Source organism: Sinohyriopsis cumingii, chromosome 2, assembly GCF_028554795.1.
Source record: "Sinohyriopsis cumingii isolate HCF-2022 chromosome 2, ASM2855479v2, whole genome shotgun sequence".
In the NCBI taxonomy this organism is placed as follows: Eukaryota; Metazoa; Mollusca; class Bivalvia; order Unionida; family Unionidae; genus Sinohyriopsis; species Sinohyriopsis cumingii.
In genome coordinates this window covers 129,301,061-129,326,807 of record NC_142962.1, presented here as the reverse complement: position 1 = coordinate 129,326,807, position 25,747 = coordinate 129,301,061, and the positions used below count along the sequence as shown (strand labels likewise).

The window sequence follows — 25,747 nt, the reverse complement described above, 5'->3', positions numbered from 1 at the left end:
CTTTGGTATGACTTGGCCGGGGTTCGAACCCACAACCTCCCGCTTCCGAGGCAGATGCTCTAACCACTAGGCCACCAGAGCAGTCTGTAATAATTAGTCATAACAAGTATGATATGAATCAATTAAGATGTATAGGAGATGTGTAAATTAAAAACTTAACCAAAAACTTAACTATTGATAACCACAATGATTCTGCTGGCAAAAGACTGCTAAGTCTCGGTTACTAACAAAAAGCAGGTACAGACAACATAAGGAAAATTTAAACAGTACAGTACAGCGTATATGCAATGTAACTGTGCTTCGGTTTGGGAATTTAAACAGCAAGTTTTTTTTTTTTTAATTTTTACATTATTTACATCTTGGAAATCATGTCAACTGTAGATTATTCATCTATCTTGATTGTATAAACAAAATCTCACAAAACAAAATTTACATAACTATGTAAATGTAAACAGGCTTAGAGCTTTGTTTGGGGAATTATAAGAATGAGACATTTCCTGTCAATTGTTTACATTTGATCCATTCTAGTACTACATGCCACTACCTGCCCTTTGGCTGACCCAGCTTAAGTGAAACTAGCAGACTTGCACATGACCACATGACCCACAATTTGTCACTATTTCAGGCAGTGTTCTTCCATGTTCAAATTTTAACTTCTGTGCATTTTAAAAATACTAGGCTCATTGATAAAATCTTAAATCTGGTAGTAAAATTACATGTTCAATATAACAATAATAATAACAGGTCTAAGAAGTGCCATTTTGATGATAATGTCTGACAAATGCTGTAAAAGAACTGACGTATATTCATTTAATTTGTGGAACCCAATGAGACCCAATCAGATATATCCCACTAGTCACCCCCAACATATTTACTACATGAAATTATCCAAATCAGAAGCTAGACTTTAATAATCAGTACTCTTCAAGACATACTCAAGAAGGGAATCAGGCATTATATAAAAATCCCATGATGGGCCATTTACATACACATTTCTTTATGGTCCAAGTAATTTCACACAAGGTACACATGTAATTTGACAAAAGAACAAGACCACTAATCCATCACATCATAGCCTGACAACAAAAGACAGAAATTTAGGTTCAGATTAAAAAGCACACTTGCTGCTACAGAATGAATTACACCTTGAATCCAATGACCTTCACCTAGATCAAAGGGATATCAATCTCCAAACAAACAACCCAGAATCAGACTTGAATTTCATCCTGCATTGCAGCAGTGGTCAAATCCATTGTTAAGCATCATTAGGGCAAGCTGGAATGAAAGTGTGATCATGTGCTAATAATGAAGAGAGGCACATACTTGACCTCTGGCTAAAATTCCCATTCAAATAAAAAAGCAACAACCTATTTTGTGACAAATAATCACAGCATGTACAAACTGAGCAGTATGAATTGGAGACTATGTTGTATAAAGCGTTATCTGATTCTTCTTCTTCTCTTGTAGGAATGTTTAGTGATACATTATACGCACAATACCAGCGATCATCACTATGTATGACACTTTGCTTCCATTTAACTTAAATACCCCAAAATAAAATGGGCATAAAATGCAACATGAATACAATGCACCTACTGTGACATGGACAGCATACACTAAACATTCATTAATATGGGCAATGATGAAAAAGAATATTCATGCAATTCAAAGAACTATGAACATTCTGCAATAGGTTCAATATCATCAGTATCACTGAACCTTTGATTCTATTTTTCTTAATTATTATTATTAATATGATGGAACAATTAAGATCACCAGAAGGCATATCCAAATACAGGAATTATCAAATTTAGTACCTAAAATTCTTCTACATTAGAATATTTTATTTTGAAACAGATTTTCACATTTTTTCATCAAGAAAAGACTCTAAGATTGGTCGATACAAACACCAGTAAGGCACCACCTAACACCCCATCAGCATGGTAGCCTCTGGACCACCATAGGGTTTGGTCCAACCCCATAGCCAACAATTTTATAACTTCTGCTACTTTTTTTTTTTTTTTAAACACCCAACTTTTAGAAAATTACTGCTTCCTCTAAAACCAAAGTTATTACTTCCTTGAAAAACCACAAAATACAATCAATAAATTACACCACAACTACTGTTGGTTAACTCAAATACATGCAGGTAATATAGCCCATTCAACTACACAATTTCTACAAAAACAAAGCCCAGAATATTTTGGGAAAGGCATGTCATTTGAGTCCATGAATTTGAGTGATCCAGAGTTCATGGATTAATCATAAGATTAGTATCACAGCTAATAGTTAGCCATCCTCTGTGTCAGTGTGTGTGCATGTGTACATATACAAACACATATACACTTTTTTGAAATAAAATATATTAATGAAAAATTTATTACCATAGCAAAAAAATACACCAAATGTTTTCCTTCTCAAAAATATATGACCCATTTTTTATGCACTGTAACATTAGTATAAAGCTTTTCAAAAATTCTTCCAATGAACAGAATACAAAATAAATAATTTAACTGCGTATCATGTAGCAACTGTACCCTTTTCATGCTATTAATGTTTATTCTGAATAGCACTTTGTTGATAAACACTGACAAAAAGAAAATATAATGTACTTAATAATGACTGCCAGAGCTGTACAAATGAAACATCTGCCAATTAATCAAGTTCCTTTTTTTGATCAAGATTTCAATAATGATATCATGTACAACTCTGCTATAGATGTATGCTAACTTCCTGACAAAATCTATTTATATGAGAAACAGAAGATTCATGTGTGTCTCCAAAGCCCATAAAAATGACCAGCTAAGCTTGGTGAAATGTAAGGACTGCTGATAATCACAAGACCATATATATGTCTCATGTGATCTTCATCAAAAGCAGCAGTGGAGAAAATTAAATATTTATGAATAATTTTTGTGGAACCTACAGGCACAGATTGTGAAAGCTTATTGTTAGAACTCTCTCACCTTCATAACAATAATACTTTATTTATTCAGGTTAGTGGTACACACACAGCACATGTACCCCAACAACTTTTTATCTCATGTCCCCCAAAATGTTTACCCAGACTTATTTATTAGAAACAAAAGGAACAATATGCCTACAACTTTCCATTGGTTGATGTCCACGCATGTCTCTGTTGGTACTATCAATGTCCAAAGTCACACAATTTGATAAAACTGTAAGATGATAATGAAAATCTATTTTAAAATAATGTATATGCCAACAAAAACATTCAATGTCTGTGATAATCAGGCCAGTTGCAATGTAAAGTGTTTGTAGGTTATTAGCGTACTTGAACACGATTTAAAGTGGGACAAATGTATTGACTACATAGATCTCAATCAAGCAAAATAACTTTACTAAGTAAACTTAAGAAATGCTGACCCACTACAAATTCTACATTATGCCAGTTACTGACTATTGTTTGACAATATGGGGAAACTGCTCAAAGAGTCAGTTAGAAAGAACTGACTATTGTTTGACAATATTGGGAAACTGCTCAAAGAGTCAGTTAGAAAGAATTAACAAGAGAGAATCTCACCTAATTCTAGATGTTCCTTTTGATACCCTAAGACTCTTTACCATGAACTAAAGTGGCCTCAAATAAATGACAGAATAAACTTTCTACAGGCAATCAACAAATGTATAAACTGTAATATGCCTGAAGACTATATGAGAGAACTATCAGATAACATTCAAGGGCCATATGCTTTATGGTTGACCTTACATGGTCAATTGAAATTCCCCAAACCCAAGTCTGGACATTTCCGATGTCTTAAATATTCTGGAACATAAATATATGGAATTCTTTGCATACATCAGTTAAATCTGCCATTTTTGTTTAAAGAAAAATACGTTAAATACTGGAAACTTGATTTTTAACTGATTTCTACAGGTCATTATATTTTGTAAAATATACAGTTTGTACTTCAACTGTCTTGTTTCTGTGCATCCCATTAAGTCTTTTGATTCAGTTTAATTGATATGTCCAGAGTAATGTTATGCTGTATCGTGTGATTGTTTCGTCTTTTTAAATATTGTGACTTTACTTTTTCTACTCATCTTGTTAGTAATATTCATGCATGTAGACCGTTAGAAAGCCGCAAGGGTCCTCATTAAGGAGACTAGATACATGTGTTCTAACTGAGCTACCCTTGATAAATAAAGAATAATTATTATTATTATTACATGCAATAGAAGGCAATTCCACAGAAATGTACCAGAGTATTGGAAGCTTTTCTTAGGCTGCAGATCAGGGTCTATATTGTTTGTTCTACTTATTTGTTGTTGGTTGACCATCAGGGCTCGATGAAGTCAATCCTGCACGGCTCTTTGCTGATGGCTCTTCATGTGACTAACGAGTCTGATACAAGATGTGCATGTCCTGGAGCAGTGTGTACACTGGAGGCATGGGTTGGTTCTTGACACTGAGGCCATCCTGCATTTCCTGGCATCAGCGACTTCATTCTGAGCACATCCTTGAAGGTTTTGCAACCATTACTAACAGATGCATGCCAGCCAGGTCTATCCTTGGCACAGGACTCGAGGTTTGTCACAGATATCGAGTAGCATCTCAGGTTGTCCTTGACAGACTCTTTGAATCTTTTCTTCAGATGACCAATTTTTCTATGTCCACTTTTAAGAGTGAGCTCCATAAAAAATCTGACTTGGCATTCGAGATTCCTCCATGTGGATGACATGACCCATCCACCGGAGTTGGGCTCTCATGACCATCGCTTCGATAATGGTTAAGCCTGCTCTATCCAGCACTTCTAGGTTCATCACTCTGTCTTGCCATCTGACACCCATAATCTAGCACACGGCTCTCATTTGGATGCACTCAAGTTGATTGATGTGCTTCTTGTATGTTGTCCAGGTCTCACATCCATATAGGAGGCTTGTTAGCACAACTGCTTCATATACCTTTATCTTGGTGGACTGTTTGATATATTGTTTGTTCTACTTATTACTCCTTACAAATTGCACAGATCCAAATCTGATGGTGCATTACATACTGGCATGATCTGGTTCTATGCATTTTGCAGCTGCACTTATCTTGCAACTGACTATATATTGTACCAAAAGCTTATTGCTGGAGCTATGAATCAGGGTATCAGAGTCTATGCTGTATATTTTACTTAAGATTCAAATTATGAAGAAATAACAGTCCCTGAAAGTGACCAATGCTCCTCTACAGGCCTAACTGAATTTCTAGCAATCCAATATAGTAGTAAGTATTTTTCATGGCCTTGATCCCTTATAACTTGTATCTCTAAGTAGATCAAATCAAATACGGTAACAACAATATTTTCTTACATGCCTTACCTGTCTTGAGTGAAGCATTCACAAAATATCTGTATGTGTTAAACAAAACTATTTGTCTAGACCTTTAACCTTGAACTGGATATCATGGACAGATCGACAAACTTGTCTCACAGGTGAGAAATGCCCACATACAAAGTTGGAAGAATCTATAATATTTTCAAGGGAGGGGGAAATGATGTTATTCACAAGGTATCATTGAAGGTATTCTTTTAATATATCCATAAAACAGCGTTTGATAAATAGAAATCAAATCAAGTCCCACTTCTGTCTAATTATATTCACAAGAAAGCACAGCTAAATATCCAAGTCAAGACCTTTGACCCTTTAAACTCAATGTCAGTTACCAAAACTGGTCAAAATCTACTTGTTATGTATTAGCTACTGTGTTCAGGAGCTCATTGAGGCACAAAATGTATACAATATGACCTATGACTTGATCCCAGGGACAATTAGGTCTGTATTTAAAAACTCCTTCACAAAAGTGGTTGCATATGCACAGTTTTATTAAGCAAATTAAACCAATTAAACATTTTAAGAAGTGCTTCAGTGAAAAACCCTGGTCAATGCCACCATTCATCTGTGAGTAGTGATAACATTTTCCAGGTGGTCACTATTGTGCCAGGTTCAAGGACAGATGACCACAATTTTCATTCAGAACCAGCTACATAATGCTGTAGTGTTTTAGTGATTGGACCATCTATTTTATTTTGTAAAGTAGCCATAAAAAGGATTGTCATAATGGCCATCAAGGGAGCTATTTTGGAGGTCAAATAAACATCGTTTTAACATATGAGCAAATATATATTCTAAGACGTTGCTAAAACCATCCCATTTAGAAGTAGCAATAAAATAAAATTCAAGATTGCCACCCTGGTGGCCATTTTGAATGTTAGTCTAGCACCATTTTCACTTAGAACCAACTAGTCATAATAAGTATTGCAGTGATTATCTATTTAAGAGAGGTGGAAATAAAAATATTTTCAATATAGCCACTATAGCAGCCATACTAGAGGTCAGATTAGCATATTTTTCTTAAGGATCATCTGCACATCATAATTAGTCTTTTTGTGCAAAGTGTGGGCTGATAAATCCATCCATTTAGAAGACATAGCAATAAAAAGAAGGTCAAGCTGGTTACTGAGTATGTCACATCAGCACCATTTTCAGTTGGGGCCAACCAGACATCATGGAAAGTCTATTAATAAAAACCTCATGTTGATATGAACATATGCTCAGAAAAAGTAGCGATAACAAGATTTTCAACTGGTGGCTATATTTTGGATTGTCTGATAGGCACCATATTCGTTTAGTACTAACTAGATATCATAAGAAATCTTTTAATGAAAACCTTTTGTCTACATGACCATTTAGGATGAGCAGCAATAACTAGAATTTCAAGATGGCCACTATGGTGTCCACACTGAATGTCAGATCAGAACCATTTTCCTTTAGAACCATCTAGACAGACATCACAAGCCTTTTAGTGACAAACCCAAACTGATGTGTTCAGAAGTAGTTGCGACAAGATTTTCAAGACTTATGACGGTGACCATACGAATTTAGATTGGCATGAATTTCAATCAAGTCAAACTATACATGAATAGAAATCTTTTATTAAAAGCTCTCTGTTAATATGGCCATCCCTTCAAGAAGAGTAGCAATACTACAGTTTTGAAGATACACCCATGGTGGCTATACTGTTTGATAAAGGAACACTTTTCACTAAACAATATACCAAGTACACGTATTTTTGTGAAAAGTCGCTGCCAACACAACCCTCCATTCAGGATTAGCAATAACAAGGTTTTCAAGATGGGTAATGTATTAGCATTGTTAGGTATCTGATCAGCACTATTTTCAACTACGACCAACTAAACTTCACAAGAAATGTTTCAGTGAAAACTACATGTCAATATGATCACTGGTTCTGAAGGAGTAGCAATAACACTATTTTCAAGATGGCTTTCATGGTAATCATAACAGATGTCAGATAGACACCATTTTCATTTAGAAAAAAACAGACATGGCAAGAAGTCTGAGTGACAACTCTATGCCAATATGACCATCTAACTATTCAAGAGAAGTATTTATAACAAGATTTTTTTTTATGATGGCCACTTTTGTGACCATATTTTCTATTCAAGGTGCAATTTCATTTAGGATCAACTAGACCTTGGAATAAATGTGTGTGTAATGTTTCATGGGAATCCTCACAGTAGTTTACATGATTAGCAATAACAATCTTGTGCTATTGGTGACAGACAAGAGGTCCATCACCAGTAGCCCTAAAAGCATGTTTGGTCTTATTTATACTTACTGTAATAATCTGATGAAAAATCAAAATCCCTGCTGCTAAGCCCAAATCCCCATCTCCACCCCTTTTAAAAATAGCCTCAACAAATATTCATCCAAAGAGACCCCCCCCCCCCACTGCAAAAAGCCCTCTACTTCTTACATAGCCACCTGGGTAAATTTTGAAGCCATTAGTAAAATGCCATCTGAAAGAATGATACTAACAGTGAACACAGAAAGACAATAGGTGTCTACTTTTTCAGTCAATATTGTAGCTGTATCTCTGCATTATGGTGTCATATTTCCAAGGTGAAGCTACTCCACATTGTAGGTAGCAGACTGGTTTGTAGGTCATGCTGCAATACTTGTCTGTACTGAATACATAGCAAAGGAAGTACTAGTAAAATGGACTTGATAATGAAACATATACTTAAGTACTAGCAGAATAGACTTGATAATGAGACATGTACTTAAGTACTAGTAAAATGGACTTGATAATGAGACATGTACTTAAGTACTCGTAAAATGGACTTGATAATGAGACATGTACTTAAATACTAGTAAAATTGACTTGATAATGAGACATGTACTTAAATACTAGTAGAATGGACTCGATAATGAAACATGTACTTAAGTAGTAGCAGAATGGATTTGATAAAGAGACATCTACTTAAGTACTGGTAGAATAGACTTGATAATGAGACATGTACTTAAGTACTAGTAAAATGGACTTGATAATGAGACATGTACTTCAGTATCACTCAATTATTGCTCTACATGACAATCCCCCACTAGTCCTGAAAACTAAAAATCACTGACTGCAAACTTTCATATAATGAGCCTAATTTTTGTAAATAAGCCACATTTCTGGTTTTGGTATCGCAATGGTGGTCCAATTTTGGTCAATAATGCAGATTCCCCCCCCCCCCTTGCTTATATACACCATCAGATTTTGATACAATATGGAATTTTGCATAAATTTCAGAAATTACTGTCTTACATAAAACAATATTTAAAAAGAGTATGGTAAATGTAAATCTACTGATTTTTCTAGCATTGCGTATGAGTGACAAAGGATCTTGACCATGTTATTATTATCATTATTATTACCCAAAGTTCAGTCAATCAACAAGACAAGCTCAAGGCGATGGTGCAGATAACAGTATCACAGACATCAATTATCTGTGCACCTGCATATTAGTTGCATTTGGGTCATGGTTTTAATCTTTTCACTATTGCAGCATATACTGGCATATAACTTGCATTCGACTGTGCACAGTGGATACAGACGTGTAATCACACAAAGTGCCAACTGGTTAGGGTCTCTACATTGTTCATTCCGATTTTTTCTCTCAAAAGCAAATAAGAATAATTTTATTTAGCTGGCATATTAAATGTTGGCACATCTGGGTCTATGCTATTCACAAATAGTGCACATTAAACACAAATATATATGGTACAACAAAGATTTGGATCAAGATGCAGGTATTATCTCCCGAGGGAACACAACCATATGCTCTGCCTTGTTCAAGCTGTTGCTTGTTAGACATCATGACCAGCTGTCGCACTTACTTCTGGCATGCTTTCACTTGCTTAACTGAGATCTCTTGTAAAGGCAGAAAATAACATAAGGGAAGTGTTCCCTCTACTCCGATCTTAATAACCGTAAAGGGATATATCTAAATTCTGAAACCAGTTACGCACATCGGGAGATCACCTTCAATCATATTCCAAAGTTTGAGGTTTCTACCTTAAATAGCATAGTGATATTTGCTTGACAATATATATGCATGAACAGATAGAACCACAATCACTCCTTTAAATCAAAAAGCATGAAATAAAAATTAAAGTCTAAAATTTATCAGTATGATAAAACAGCATCTCCTCTGTGCAAATGAATTTAACATCGCTGCCATTAGACTGTGAAATGTTGCACTGCTGCATATTTACTACAGTACAAATCATTTCCTGGCTATCTTCATGTGACTTAAATCCTGGTTAATGTTTTCAAATGTGATGATGACTTACTTCTTTGCTTGAGGATGAGCCTTTGAAACTAGATCAGTACTGAACTAGACATGACTAAGAATATACGCCTTGTCTGAGTTCTGACACATTAACTGTCCATTTTATGTTCTTGCCAACAACACAGACTTACTTCTCAAGCAAATGTTAAATGTTGCATTATTCTGGATCTTAAGACAGACTGCTTCATAAGATTTCATCATAAGTATGAACAAAATCCAACAAGAGAATTAGCAAACAAATGAATAAACTTTTAAATTAAAATTTTATATGAATGACCTTAATTCATCAGGCATAAAGCACATTATAAACGGTTTTTTTAAAAGTATCATGTGACTCACGCATCCATACGTGTTCTCTACACAAGGACTCTGGCTTTTTCCAGGCTGCAACAATGATAAGTGTCTGGTGGTTATTCTCAAAATAAACATGCTGAGAATTATGCGTCCTTTCTATACTTTACAAATATTTATGTATCTTTCTTTTAATATTTTCAATTTTTTGTGTGTAACACTACTAGTGAGGGTTTGCTTTGTTGACGTCATGTAACTATTGGACCCTTTATGTCACAGACATTAAAGCTGCACAATTTGGGCAGTCACGTGACTAGCAATGCAAATGGGGATACAAGGTCAAATTCATCGATGCTGTTAAAGTTTCATCTGTCATCCAAATAAAGACATAATGAATGTTATACTTGTGATTTCTGAGAAATTTAATCATTTTCGTATCAATTTCATGCAGGTCTGGCTCAATTTAAGACGGTTTATGTTTGCTAGGCTCAGTTGACTGCCATATGCCGCCACCATACTGTGGAAACAAACTCCAAATTTTCAACAGGCAAAGGTCTCTGACCCACATTCCAACATAAATGTCAAAATATATAAAATGGGATTGAAAGTATCAGAAACAACTTGGACTTGGCAAGACTGACACCAGGTTAAATTCTTCACAGCCAAAGGCAGATAGCTTTAAGTTTGGACTAACCTTCTGAGTGAAAGGATTCTGTCTTACACCACTCACAAACTGCTTTGAATGTACCATCTGAATGCACTTTTTTCAACCACAAGAACTGCATCTCCCACTTGGGTCTCCAAGTTCTTATGTTTAGAGTTCTGCTGTGATTTTTGTCAGTGTCCTTCATCAACCACAAGATGAAGTCTGCACTAAATATATATTCTAACTTCAGTTCTGTTGTCTTCACTTGTTCTCTCACTTTCATCTATTTTTTTGCCTTTTATCAGTATTGGTCATTTTCATCACAATCAGATCATGTCTATCATAAGCCCATTTCTCAGACATTAAAACAGATTTTGCTGACTCGCTTTTAAGAGTCAAAACATTTTTCTGCACTTTCAAAGAGTCACATGTATTGAAGCAGTAGTTTTGTTTTAATTATTATTATTATTATTATAATAATTACATATTAATAATCTGACAATGTCCAACTCAAACTTGGAGAAAGCATTGTTACTTTTATATTTTATATTTGCAGTATCGCCAATTTAAACACTATTTTAACAACAAAATGCATTATTTATTTACCAAACAAATACAAATGCTTTCAGACACATTAAATTGAACATCAGTTTCTCTTACGTCGGCACATAAGAGAAAGACGAACTTTTAATTACTCACACAAGCTTCATGCCTTTTTACCTAGCCGTTAGCTTTTCCAGTGTCAGATCAACTATGCTAACAAAAAATATAAAATGGGAACATCACTGGAGGGGGGTGGGCAAGGTAATTCACTGGGATGTATTAGATGGTGTACAACATATCTGATGCAGAAGCTGAGGTCCTTGAGACGAATGAAGTCATTTTGCAGCATACACAGAATATCCTGTGTTTTGGTGTTTTGTTCACCTGAAGAGCTAAAACAAAATTCAATGAAACACAGCATCAAAAACTTAAGAAATTTGTACCATTATTATTGGTAGATGCAAATCTGACCTGTTTTATGTTAGAGCTTGCTACATTACTTACTCTACACCAGCTAGTGATACAAACTGAAAGTGCAGGGATCCTAGGCAAACTTGGGGAACACAAGGCACACTTTTATGTGTACATGTTCCATGGCATATGCACACAAATTTGTGCAATCTGATACATCTGCCTTGATAACTCACAATAGGGTGATAAATACCTATACCTACAACAACATATGCAAGGACATAAGATAGTGAGGGAGATTACAATTTTGATTAACAGTTGATAGTAAGAGGGGCAGGGGTGCTAGCAAGTTTTCCTGCATTATGTTCTTTGTTGTCCTGCATTCATCAAAAAGATTTTTAAATTATGGAATATCCAGATATTGATTAATCAGAAAAAATCAATCAGATGATGGTTGGACTTGTGGTTTAGGACCAACTAGACATTATAAGTCTTGGTGAAAATCCAGTATTGATATGACCATCCATCTAGTAGTTTCAACAACAAAAGTTTCAAAATAGCCACTATGTTGGTCATATTGGAGATCAGACTGGCACCATTTTAATTTAAAACCAACCTGACATCATCAGACATCTTCTGATGAAAACTCCATGTCTATGTGACTTTAAGTTAATATGGAGTATGTATAGCAAACATTTTCAAGATGGCTGCAGTGATGGCAATATTGGTCCATAGATCTAAACCATCGTCAGTGACTTGACAAATGTCTTCCAGTTAAAATGTCCATGATGATATGACTTTGCATTAATGAGAAGTAGCAATAACAAGGTTTTCAAGGTGGCTGCCACAATGACCATACTGGTGTCAAATCAGCACCATTTTAATTTAGGACTAACATCATAAAAATGGCTGTCGTGATGGCCATAATGAATGCCCAAGCGGCACCATTTTCATTTAGGACCAATGAGATCATGGGATTCATATGTGTGTAAACTTCCATAGCATTCCTTGAAGTGGTTTAGAAGGAGTAACAAAAAAACTAACTTGTGCTAATGGATTGACAGACAGCAGACAACAGGCCATCCCAATTTAAGCTCTTCTGGTCTATGACTAGAACTAAATATCCTTGTACACTATCTTGATGAATTATAAGCAGCTTCACACATTATCTGGGTGTGGATTAATAAGGGAGTGGTATATACAGTGAAACATTCCAGACTGGTATGTAAATATACTGGTCAAGTCTTTAATTTTATTACATGTGTAATAAGCAGTACAATATTTAACACAGCGGTACACTGTCTAATCTGTACACCTAATCTGTATTGTGTTTTGTGGCTAAAGAGTGTTAAAACAGTTGTGACAGCACAATGACCATACAACTGCATAGGGCAACTGTAAGTATCTTATGCCCGATGTCCAACATACCAGTTAGCAAAGAGTTATTTTAGCTCATTTGTCAGTCACCTCTATCAAATATTGACATTTTAGTCATTTGAGCTCATGTGCCAGTCATCTCTAGGAAGCAACAGCATTTTAGTCATCTGAGCTCATTTGTCAGTCATTTGAGCTCATTTGTCAGATATCTCTAGCAAATAAGAACATGTTAGGATCCATAAAATACGCATTCTGTATGTTAGAACTTAATTCTTGACGCGCCTAACAAGAAAAAATATTACTTTAAATGAAAAGGGTCAAACTTACAGTTGCATCTGATTAGATTTCATTAAATATATACTTGATTTTCATGTGTTGGAGCGGGTTGCATTAACAGATGCCATTTCAAAACAATAACCAAGAACTTAAATCATGAAAGAAGAAACGTAACGCAAAACATTAATATGTGAAATCCAGCTGCAAACAAATGTACATGTCATAACCAGCTGCAAACAACAGAAATTGATCTGTCTTTGCATACTATGCTGGTAAATGAGGATCTGTATTGTTGTTCAGACTACGGTGACAGTGTAAGTAAGCCCTAACAAACACCACAGACCCAAAACTCCTAGCATATTATACGACTGCAGATTAGGATCTATGCTGCTTCTGGGAGCCATGGAAGCTGGTAGAGCAATGAACCTTAAGGCACAAGTTTGTGGAAAAAAAGCCATTATGTTTTCAGGTGTAACAAAACAAAGGGTATCTAATGCAATCTGATATTTAAAAAAATTGATTTTAGGTGAATGACCTATGTAATATAGTCAGTACAACTTGTTCAACCAACCGGTGTAATATTACCTGAAGATCTCTGGACATGACAGTACAAGTTTAGGATGGTTAGGATGTACTTTGTCTTCTTCATTTACCCATAAAATTCACATGGACCCACTTTTTCTCCTTCTGCACACATCTCTAGTTGGCACTGTTCCAACTCTCAGTTAATATATACATATTTTAAATGATTTAGCATATCAAATACTATGGTGGTATTTTATTATATTAAGATGTTTACAAAATTTTATGCATAATTTTTACAAGGCCTCGTGTACAATTGGTTCAGGTCAATAAAATGATATTTTATTATACAACAAACTTGTGATTATAATGTTTGCTCACTAGAAATCTTCTCAGTACATATCTACCCCTGTTAGAAAGCAATTATGGCAATAAAACCATTCAATTAGTAGCTTTCAGGTTACTATTTCTGCCTAATTTATTTACTTCAATCTTCATTTTTGGCTAATGAGAACTAATTTATATTGTTGTTTCACATCATTTTGTTGTTGTAGGCACCTGATAAGCTAAACATGACAGCCAGTACCATATGTATTCACTTAAAACATGAGCCCAACTGCAAAACACACAGACCAAGATCTGCTGGCACATAATGTTCCAGCAGATATGGGTCAGTGCAGTTAGTTAGGAGTCGTCAGTAGAACAAACACTATAGATCCCGATTTGCAGGTGCATTATGTCACAGCATATCAGGATCTTTCTTGTTCGCAGTTTGACAAGACTTATAAGCAAGTAGAGATGGTATATCTGGTGAAGGAAGAATGTATAGAGAATTCTTGACCCAATGAAGCTACCCAAACTTTCTAACATACCAAAGATTGAGACAGAGACTTGAAACCATACAGTTAGAAGTCAATGAGCTGTAAAGGCATATGCGTCAGACCACTCTGTAAAGGCATATGCGTCAGACCACTCTGTAAAGGCATATGCGTGAGACCACTCTGCCACATGCGGTCCCACATAAATTTTTTATATGCTGTTTTGACAGTCTGTTTTGAAAAATATCTGCTTAACACATTAACCCCTAGCGACGACTTTACGGGGCATGAGGTAGTAGCCTACTGCCGTGCTCTGTAGCATCATGGTCATGCATGATACACTAAAGTGGATGGTATTATAGAAAGGTAGACAGATATAGCTCTACAATGATACCAAATAATCTGGAATATCTAGCTGCACTACAAAATACAGATAGAAAAACATCATTTTTTGGACCGGACTTTTTTTAACGTGAAATTCGCCCATGGTCGGAATCCCATTTTGTGTCCGGATTTTAGACTTTTTGGTCTCAGATCTAAGGCAAACCGGTATGAACTGCAAACAGACAGATGAGCCTTTGCAAAAAGTAGGATAAGATGGGCATTTGGAATAAAGAGTGGTCTCCATACAAAACTAATGGCTCCGTTTAGCAAAGAAAAACAAAAAAAAAAAAAACAAGTCCAACTTTTACCCTTCTGCTCATGCACGAGTCAAATAGCCAACGAAAAACGATGTTTCTAACACAACTAGGCAGTATGTCATTGAAAGATGACTGGGGTTTGGTATTTTTTCGAGTCTATTCAGAAATAGCTTTCAAAATGTGTTTCCTACTCGATTTTCAGGCAAAAATGGCAAAAACCTCCAGGGGTTAATGTGTTAAGGCAGTATCACAAAGAATTTAGCTAACTTTCTTGGTTACCACAGACAGCATTAATGAAGAGGAAACTGTAATGCATAATTCCTCTGATGACCAAAGTTGGAACAGAAACTAGTCATTTTTGTCTATTCAGTCCGTCCCTAAATCTGACAAAATTAAAAACAACATGTGCAAACTTTAAAACAAAGATATGCTTAACATAAATCTAATTTCAAATTTATCATTTTTTCGCTCCTCAGAAACTTTTCAGTTTATGGGTTAATGTTCTAATCTAGACTAGTCAAATCAATGTCAAGTGCACATGTGTATGACCTACTATTTTAAAACTACACTAATGAGTCTGGAAATTTACATAAACAGCATCATAGCAAACGTTATAATTGTAACTGTCTAGTATTTTGCAGGTGGGGTTGGTGTTGTCACCTCTAAAATTCTGATTAAGCTAATGATTATCTAATACATGTTATGAAATCAGGCTGAAAATATTTCACTTACATTTTTCAAGCTCATTTGGTGGGATCATTGCCGTCTTTGGCAGGGATGACTCACTGTCTAGTGGCATGCAGAATGGGGCAGGATAGCTGTATAGGGTGGGGTAATAGTACATGTATTGGTAGTATGGTGACACTTGGGGTGGCAGAGTGCAATGACTGTTTCCAGGAGAGATGTCTGCTGCACCCACAGAGCAATGGTAATCGCTGTATCCATGGTGATGACTGCTGATGGTGGACTCGGAGAATTTTGCATAGTTTGTAGAGCTTGACTGAGTATGGTGATAGTACACAGTGAAAGTTACATCTGTGTCTGTCAAATCGATATAAACACTGTTTCTTAAATGGTTAGAATTGGATCGGTTTGGTCGACCAGCAATATCAATGTCAAGAAGTTGTTTTTGGAAACGACTTCTCCCTGATGATCTAAAACTTTGTTTGACAACGTCCAGAGATATATCTGAATTTTCTGTTTCCGTTTTGACTTTCAGCCCATGATCTCCAGAATCTGTGTGGCTGGATTTTAAAGATTCATCCAAACCTTCACCTGAATCGGTTTCATAGGCTGAGTTCTCCACCTCATCTGTATCAGTCTCTGATGACAAAGTCTTTGGAATATGAGCAGATGAGCTGACTTTGGAATGATGAGCATTTGAGTACTGAGTATTTTGGGAATGAGTAGAAGACACATCGAATAATTCTTGGTAGTATTGAGCATTTAACCACTGGCATTGAGGGCATTCAGAAGGGGGACAATCATATCGAATTAATGGACAACCAGTCGTGAATTCTTCCAGTTTCCGTAACTCCTCTGTGGTAAATTCCTGAGTTGGGGCATCGCTGTGAGCATTGGATGTGCTGTCAGTATCTGAGTGGATTTCTGAGCTGGAAGCGGTGGAACTGATTTCACTCTCAATATCATCCCATCCACTTTCATTACTATTTAAGTCATTACAAATGAGATCAATGTTGCTACATTCATTAATACTTTGTTTTTTGCAACAGTCTTTGCTGTTATGTTTTGTAGACATGGATGCATTATTCAGAACAAATTCTGCAACGAGTTTATCATTTGAACACTCCTCTCTGCTGAGATTATTTTCCATTCCAACTGATTTTTTTTTGTGAGCCTTTTCCATGACATTAAGTAAAGCATGAAAATTTTTGGTATCTTTTCTCTTTTTGACTTTTCTTACTTCTATTTTATCCCCTCTCTCCGAGCTACAATCAGTATCCATATCAAGATCATCTTTGGAATCGGAGTCTTTTTCCCGCTGGTTATGTTCGGCCTGCAAGAGTTTCTGTCGTAAAGCTGCTTTTAGAGTATCCCGAAGACTAATAATAATGGGAGTATTGGCCCTTACCTGAGGTCTCCTATGGGCTTTCTGTCTAGGCTTTGTCCCTTTTCTCCTTGCTGCCTCACATTGCCTGCATGGAGGCTCGAAACTCCTATGTCCAACCACTGCTGGTTTTGAACAGTAAGAAGGGATTTCATCTGGTAGACTCTCTAAATTTACACTCACCACCTCTCTTTTCACTGGCACTACTGCCCCCAAGCTTAACTGTGGAACAACAGACATTTCTAGATCAACTCAGTTAGTTTTGAAGCACTTTATAAATAAAACAAAAAATTTGTTTCTAAAATCACACATACATATAGAATTTAAAAAAGTTCATTAATCAACATGAATGTCATAAAAACCACTGCATCATCCTTCTTGATATCAATGTCAAGTTCCACTAATTAGGAAAAACTGGGATTTTTCCATTGCTGCTATATACGTAAAGGTCTAAACTAAACAAACCAGTCATAATTCAACTCGTATGAAGAAAATCAACATAACTTGATCCCTGCATGCATGATTTGAATCCAGTAAGATGAGTCTGTAAACAGAAAGGAGTGAAGATTGTCCTGCCTTGTTGTGTTAACTTGCTAAAGAATGGTGCACCCACTCCTGTTTTGCAATGAATTTTGTTATTTACTCATTGTACCTTGACGACACAGCTTTGACTGGCAAATACAAAGCACAACTGACTGGTGGAATGTTTCACACACAGTGAATGAACTTAAGTGCTGCAAAATTATTCAGTATATCAATGTCCAACTATGCTAGGTAGTCCACTGCTGGGCAGATGATACTGTGAAGGATAAACTGGACTGAACATTCAGTTTTATGTGGTACACACAGGTTATATACAAGTCACTCAGCTTGTTAATACCCAGCCAATGTGATCAGTAAATATTTATATAGGTTAATTGAAGTCATTCAGAAAAGGCACACAGCTCTGAACTAAAGATCATCTACCTTAATCCCCTGTTCAAGTTCTATGGCTGTAATTATAATAAAGTGGGGACACTTGTTTTTACACATTCAAGGTCACTCCCCACTGATGACTTGTACTGTCAACTGAAGTGTCAATGCCACTAAGCAGGAATTACCTCAGGGCTTTAGTCATCTGACACAAATCCTAATTAAATAAGTCAACAATATCTACTCAAATCTTGCAGAGTATTTTGGTGGATTAGAAAATTTGTATAAACTTCAAAACATTTTTCTAATATGGCATTATGTAGGATCTTCTTTTTTCAATCAAGTAATATTCAGAAATGTCAATGCTCTACACTTAAGTCAGAATTTCAAAATAATACGAGTTTTGGTGGTAAGTTGTAAATGCCTTCCTCCAGCTGAATATATTAAACTGCTACTTACTTTGATTTATATAAACTTAGCCATCCTATGATTCCTCTCTTCTGAACAACATATCAATACAAAATTTAAATGAGGCTGAAGACAAAATCTTGATGATTTTCAGGCAGAATCTGACTCATGCAGTTAGAAGATGGTTTGTGTAGGTATTCATATTTCAGCATATGAAATAAGTAGCAGACCAAATGAAACTGCTGTGCACTCACATGTCAAGCTGACTGATGTGAAGGGACTGTGGTGTGTGTATATATATATACTTGCTCCACTGCATGATCCCCTCCTACAGTTATCTCCAGCTTTCCTCCTTCACTACAACAACTTTCTTGCATTAAGATAAGTCTCACAATTACAAATACTTTGCATCTGTGGATGACTGTGGCATCACTTTAACACTGATTGGCTGGTGTTCTGATAACATCATCTGATTACAAAGCTACAGTACTACACACGTCAAAACATCTACCTCAATACCTGGTCAGCTGAATCACTGTTGCATCCAATAATCCTGACACAACCTAGCACACTCTTGTGTTTAAAGGATACCAACATTTCTATATTTGGATATTAACTCTTCCATCTACATCACTAAAACCAACATGGCACCTATTATAGTCATTTCCAAAATGAGAAATGACTCATGCTTCCTCTTTCATCAAACTTATACTAATAAAAACTAACAAACACACAAAGGCACTATTTATGTAGGTGATATTCTCCACGTGCATACACATATAACCCTGGTTATTGATTTCTGCTTTAACCTAAATAAAGACTGTATACATGTCTAACACATACAACTGTCTTGATTGAAACAGGTGCCTTAGGAAATTAATGGTCTTGGGATAAATAAGATCCTGCAAGCTGATATGGGGTGACTTGTATATCAGGCTAAGGGTAAATCTAAATGTCTCATCTAGCTGGATACAATCTCCAAACTGGCCCAAGCTTGTCTAACCACAATGAACTTCCTGACATGGGGTGGCTTACAATGGCTGGCTGGCTGGCGGGAAAATGGTCAAAACCTGATTTATTTCTCCAGTGTTTCAAATCAACAAATAATTGAACCTCATAAACCCTCTAGCTAGTCATGAATGGGATTCAGTCAGGTGAAACTTCCATCATTGTGATAAAAAAGAAATATTATGCAAGACACCATGGTAAAAAGTATTCACAATAGGCACAGCCACAAATAGAAGTTGATTTGGTGTTCTATTCAACTGAGCATAGGATGTTTACTTTCCAGATAATGGATTGTGTAGGTATGATCTGATAGGTCACTTATCATAAATAGTATTATCAACACAACTTTGACCAGTCACTCTGATAAGATCAGAACAATTGTATCTACTTTTTTCCTAAAGGCCAGTTGTGCATGATTTGAGAAGTATTTATATATATATTTATCGATATATATATATATCGATCTACACAAAAACATAATGGCCTCTTGCAATTCAATCATAATACAAACATAATGGCCTCACGTAATTCAATGATATGAAACTTCTGAGCTCTCAATTTTCCTTTGTAGTCTGTAATAGGAATCAACATACAGAAGACTAACTGTCTGCTCATATTAATAACTCCTGCATTCCAAAATGAAATATAAATAATTAAAACTGAATTTTTCACAAGTATTCACTCTCAAGTACAATCACAAGACTATATCATGAATAATTACATCTCTCTGGAGACAAGTAGCACAAGTTTATGGCATTTTTCTTTCTTTAAGTGTTGCTGGATAAACAGGCTTTTTCTCCATCCTTGCTTCCAAGTAAATAATGGCATATGATCATTACACACTGATCAACATGGTCTTTGTTTAGTGCCAGGATAATGTGCAGGTGCCAATATGTACTAATCCTTTTGAAGCATCAACTGGAAATGTGTTTCCATGGCAATGCTAAGAACACAGCTATGGGGCAGCAGTTGGCAGACAAAGTGAGGTTTACCCTATTGTCTGTTGATAACAAAGAATATCCTCTTTACCAGTATGGCAGAAAGTTTGGCTGGGTTTGAATCAATTATTTCACTGATCAGGAGGGGTTAACATCTGTCCTTGTCCAAGTCTGAGCTTGGTAGGTGGGTAACTTTACGCAGAAAGGTAGATTGGCAGACCAAGGAGACCACTAACTGCAGTACAGTAGCTACATGCTGTCTTTACTAGAATGATCTGTCATGGCAGCTCTCTCTTTCTCTCACCCCTCACCTCCTAGACTGCTACCCCTTTTCCAGATAAAAGAATCTCTTGCCAGTCTGCACTCCCCAATTGGGCTGCCACAGTCAAAAGATCACAAAATCTTCACTAATTACTGGAGTATGGGGGCAATATAAACACACCAGAGATGCCACACAATAGTCACGTTATCATACACCATGGTCACATGATTAAAAAACAACCAGTCAGTGGGTAGGTTACTGCTAATGCAGCATACATTTGCCACATAAATTACTTGAACTTTGCTTCACAACTGACAAGCTATCTAATTTTCTACTTGGCGAACAGTTTCAAAATAGTAAATTTGAAAAGAAATTACTGCAATTCTGACTGTGAAAGTGAAGAAGTATTGATTAATTACAACTCGGCAAAAATTTTAAGGAGTCATATGCATCTGCTTAAACTGTCACATGAGGGTTAAGTTAAAATTGTGGGTCACACAAAGGGATAAAAGAAACAGCGGAGACAGGGGCTAGAAAGGAACTATTTTGACTTGATTGTTTTCATTCATCTCATATCATGGTACCTTAAATTGAAACATTTGCTAAATTAAAAAATACAGCTTGATATAAGTTTTAATATATGAACATCAGTAAAAGTAAATCTATCAATCTGGTATCTTATAATTTACCATTCTACTTTTAAATACTGTCCAAACAACACTGTCAAGAAAAATAAAACAAATTAGTGATATTTAAGAATCTGTTACCTTTGTAAGTAATTTCTTGCCATTTATTTCACAAGGTTTCAATAAGTATAATGTTGAAATAAATCTTGAATGCTAAGTTTGGTATTTATAAAAAGTTGTCGTTCTAATTAAAAATGCCACACAAAAATATTTCATGATTATCCCCAAAACAAAACCTCGAGGGGACTGTCACTTTACTGGGTGAAAAGAATTTCCCGGAATTCAATGCAAGACCATTTATTCTTTTTAATTGTTCAATGTTGAAACCACCCCTGATATTCTCCAGCAATATGGTAACGAAATTTTCAAACTAACTGCTGTGATGCACATACTGGATGTCATCCTGGCACCATTTTCATTTAGGACAAAGCAGACATCATTAGAATTGTTTTGGTAAAAACAACTACATCATAATGATTAATTATTCTCTGGTATAATGACAGTGTGCCAGCCATCATTTTCATTTAGGAGACCACCTAGATATTGTAATAAGTCTATTGGTGAATACCTTATGTTGAGGCAACAACATATGATTTTCTATTAAGGATTAGAAATAGCAAGGTTTTCAAGATGGCTGCTGTGATGGCCATATTGGATGTCAGATTTTAATTTTTATTTAAGACCAAATGGATCAAGTAGAACCAAAAACAACCACTCTCTCATCCAGTAGTAGGAAAAATAACTTAACATAGACATTCTAAAACAAAATAACTAACGCCTTCTTCAAATGTCATCATGAAGAAAAAAAAAAACATGCTACAGAGAGCCTGTTTCAGTATACCATATTTCTACAAACAAAAAAAACACATGGATGATGATTTCTGTACATATCGTACTTCATCTAACACAGAGTACAGTACAAAATCCTTGTCCTTTGTAGAGATAAATGAAAAGCTAGGTAAAGGCAACACTCTGTCAATGATGGCAGGACTTCCAATTTCCTATTTGAGTGTATTTTTTCTATACGTTACTTGCTTACTGAAATAAATGCAAGGTTTTGCAAATTGAAGTCAAGGGACATGTTTCTCTAAAAACATCAAGTTCAGTGCTGAGGAAACAGCAGACAAAACTTTTTTAAAGTGAAAATGGAGGTCCTGAAAGCAGGGGCCTGCCAACCTGTTATTTACCAAGATGGCATATATGTGCTGCCCTCCTTCTGATTCCCTGTTTACTGCTCATAAGCTTTATGTAAAAAGAGAACCAGTCTAAAAATCCCAAAGTACACTTCCACCATTTAGTCAGAGACTTGAATGATGGCTGAGTTCCACTGAAACAGTAACAATTATGCACTATGCTAAAATTGCACCAACATTTTTATTAAATACTTTACTTCATTTATTTCTTTTTTCTTTTCATGAGCTACCTTTATTTGGCACCAAAAACTTCACAGGTTTGTGAGAGTCAAATGCTGTTTATTTTACGATATTTATATACAAATTCCAATTTTATAGATGACTATTGATAGTAAACCATTCTTATATTAGCTGAGAATATTAAGTATCGAGCATCTTAAACGTAAAGATATACCATATATACTCACTTATAAGTGGCATAAAGCTGCAAACAACAAAGATCCTGACTTACTGCAGATCAAGGTCTATGTTGTTTGTTCTACTGATTACTCCTAACAAACTGAACAGACCCAGATCTGCTGGTGCATCATGCAATGGCAGACCTGGGTCTGTGCAGTTTGCAGTTAGGTTGGTCTTATAAGCAAGTACATATGGTATTTTCAATTTATTCTGTTAAGCACTGAGGAAAACAAAGTGTCCATATGTTGATTCCTAAAGTATCTGTTATTTTTTAATGCCACCTGTAGTTAATGAATTATAAATTGCTATGTTCAAATACTCTTTCTTTTTCAAGATCTACTTTGTCTTTCAAACAAATTACTGTGGAATGAAAAATGTCGACTGCAATCTGAGATTTTCCATCAATTTATAATTGAATATAGAAATGCATATACCATACCAGCCAATTCTCTCTCTTCTCTCTTTCTCTCTTTAAGATGAAAACTTCTGACATGGTTGTGAAACAAACATATCAAAGTTTCTTCCAATTTTGTAACTTTCCATACTTTGCAAAACACACAAGTCATTTCTGCACAAGTTACAGGGTACTTTGCTTTTGTAAAAGGTTAATACAAAGCACCCCAATCTTGGCACTGTAACATCTGAGTCAAAATGGCAACAAAAAAAAAAAAAATGGTAATTATGATTCAAAACTACACAAAAAGTACCATTATATTCTGATGCCAACACTTCCTTACATGAAATATGACAATTTTTACCTAAATTTATTCATTTAAACCTTTGTGCACCTGCCTAGAGAAAAACCACATTATCAATCAAATTACTCATTTATCATAAATTTATCATAAATTAACATGGCTATTATTTAATACAAAGCAAAATAGTAACAAGAAATTGCTAATATGATGCCCATTGTTCCATGCAAGCAAAGAGCGGAAATGTTAAGTGTGGTCAAGTCAATCAAGAGCAATAACAGAATGTGATCAACTCTTTCACTTTCTCATACAGTATATCTGTCTTTACAAGACTATCCATTCTGTAAAAACATCATGGTCTCTCATGACAGGTTTTAGTGAGGCTGATATCATTTGTGATCTTGCTAATATGATAACTCATACTTTTACAGAAATAAAGGTTAAAATATGAATGCTTAGGTTTCCACATTAGTATACCCTGTTATGTTCAATCAAGGGACATAACTCTAATAGTCCCTGTCTGCTTATCATCAAGGGCTATAACTGCATAAATATAATCACAATATGAAGAAGAAAAAAAAAGAGTTTGTAAATCATTGAGATGCCTATTCCTGCAATCATGGGCCATAATTCAGAAAAATGTGGTCATATCAAATCAATGAATTAATATACATTATTATTTAAATGAAACTTAACACCAAAACTTGAATGAAATCAAATAGGAAAATTAAAATGTTTGTATTAAGCACATGGGAAGCTTATTCTTTATTGAACCAAGTCAAAATACTGTAAAACAAAACAAATTAACAAGTCTGATTATCACTGAAATACAAGTCCATGCTGGGCTAAAGTTTGAAAGTGTACTGGTTCAATGTGGTTGAAACAAAACAAAATGCATGAATGCTAGAGCACTCAGAAGTTAGTGGAATGCATATCTTTAGTCATTCAAGGGCCATAGCATTGTAAAGTATCATGAAATCTAGGATTCTGAAAATTATGCAAGACTCTGTTAAAATGAAGTTTCACTGCAAATTGGATACAATTACACAAACAAGTGGCCCATGTAGTACTGCTATTGCTCAGCTGAGGTGCATTCACCTATGTAGTGCTATTATGGTTGGTGCCTGTGGTTGACAGATATCTATGTCAGGATAATTGTAGCTACTTAGTTGAAATTTTTGGTACATTTCAACTTTAGAGTAACTTCAGTTAGACATGTCATCTTTTCTATGAATGTCACATATATTGATGCTTCACATATCAAATTTTGTTTGATATGGTCAGAGAGGTTTGGTGGAACAGTAGCTTTACTTGACGAAACATTAGCATCGATCAGCTGTAAGTTGCTAGGGGAACCACCACAAACAATTCTGGCACAGCATATCCTAAGGAACATTCCTAGCAAGATTGCTCCAAATAGGTGAACACCTGGAGAAGCTGAAAAACAGATTGTACATAGCCAACCTGAACAAAAATTCTGTTTGAGCATGTCCTTAGAATCATTTGTGCCAAGTTTAACTCAGTCATTCTGGTAAAGATGTTGTAAAATATTTGCTATGGAAGCCACACTGCTGTTTAGAGACCTATCCTAAACATAATTCTAGCAGAGCATGTCACATGATTGTTGTTGTCGTATTGTTTAACGCCATTTTTCAGCACACGATAGGCTATACATGGCGGCCAGTATTAATGGTGGAGGAAGAACCCGGGAAATCACCGGAAAGAACCACCAACCCACAAGAAGCTACTGGCAAGCTTTCTCACATACCAACATTGGCTGAATCCGAGACTCGAACCCACGCAGACAGAGGTGATATGGCAATGATCCATAGCGGAGAGCACTTTAGACCACTTGGACACTCAGGGCCCCCATGTCTCATGACAACTTCCTTTTAAGTTTGATAAAAAATTGACTCTTTTGTTCTGGAAAGAAACTGAAAATAGATTTTCACTAAGTTGCTAAGGAAGCCATTCTGTTGTTAGGGAAGTCACACTGAACATATATC

The 25,747-nt window shown here is 35.6% G+C and overlaps 1 protein-coding gene across 2 annotated transcripts in view; it reads right to left on the bottom strand.

Moving 5' to 3' along the window:
- Positions 1-25,747, bottom strand: part of LOC149805815 (CCR4-NOT transcription complex subunit 6-like) — a 134,755-nt gene that overhangs the window by 45,719 nt on the left and 63,289 nt on the right. The window contains exon 1 of one of the 2 annotated variants that reach the window (XM_089950528.1): positions 15,905-19,238. The exons of the other annotated variant lie outside the window; for it this stretch is intronic. Within the exon in view, the coding sequence (XP_089806654.1) occupies positions 15,905-17,480 (1,576 nt within the window). The 5' untranslated portion in view covers positions 17,481-19,238. Of the gene's footprint in view, positions 1-15,904; positions 19,239-25,747 lie in introns of those variants that run through there. 2 annotated transcript variants of the gene reach the window in all.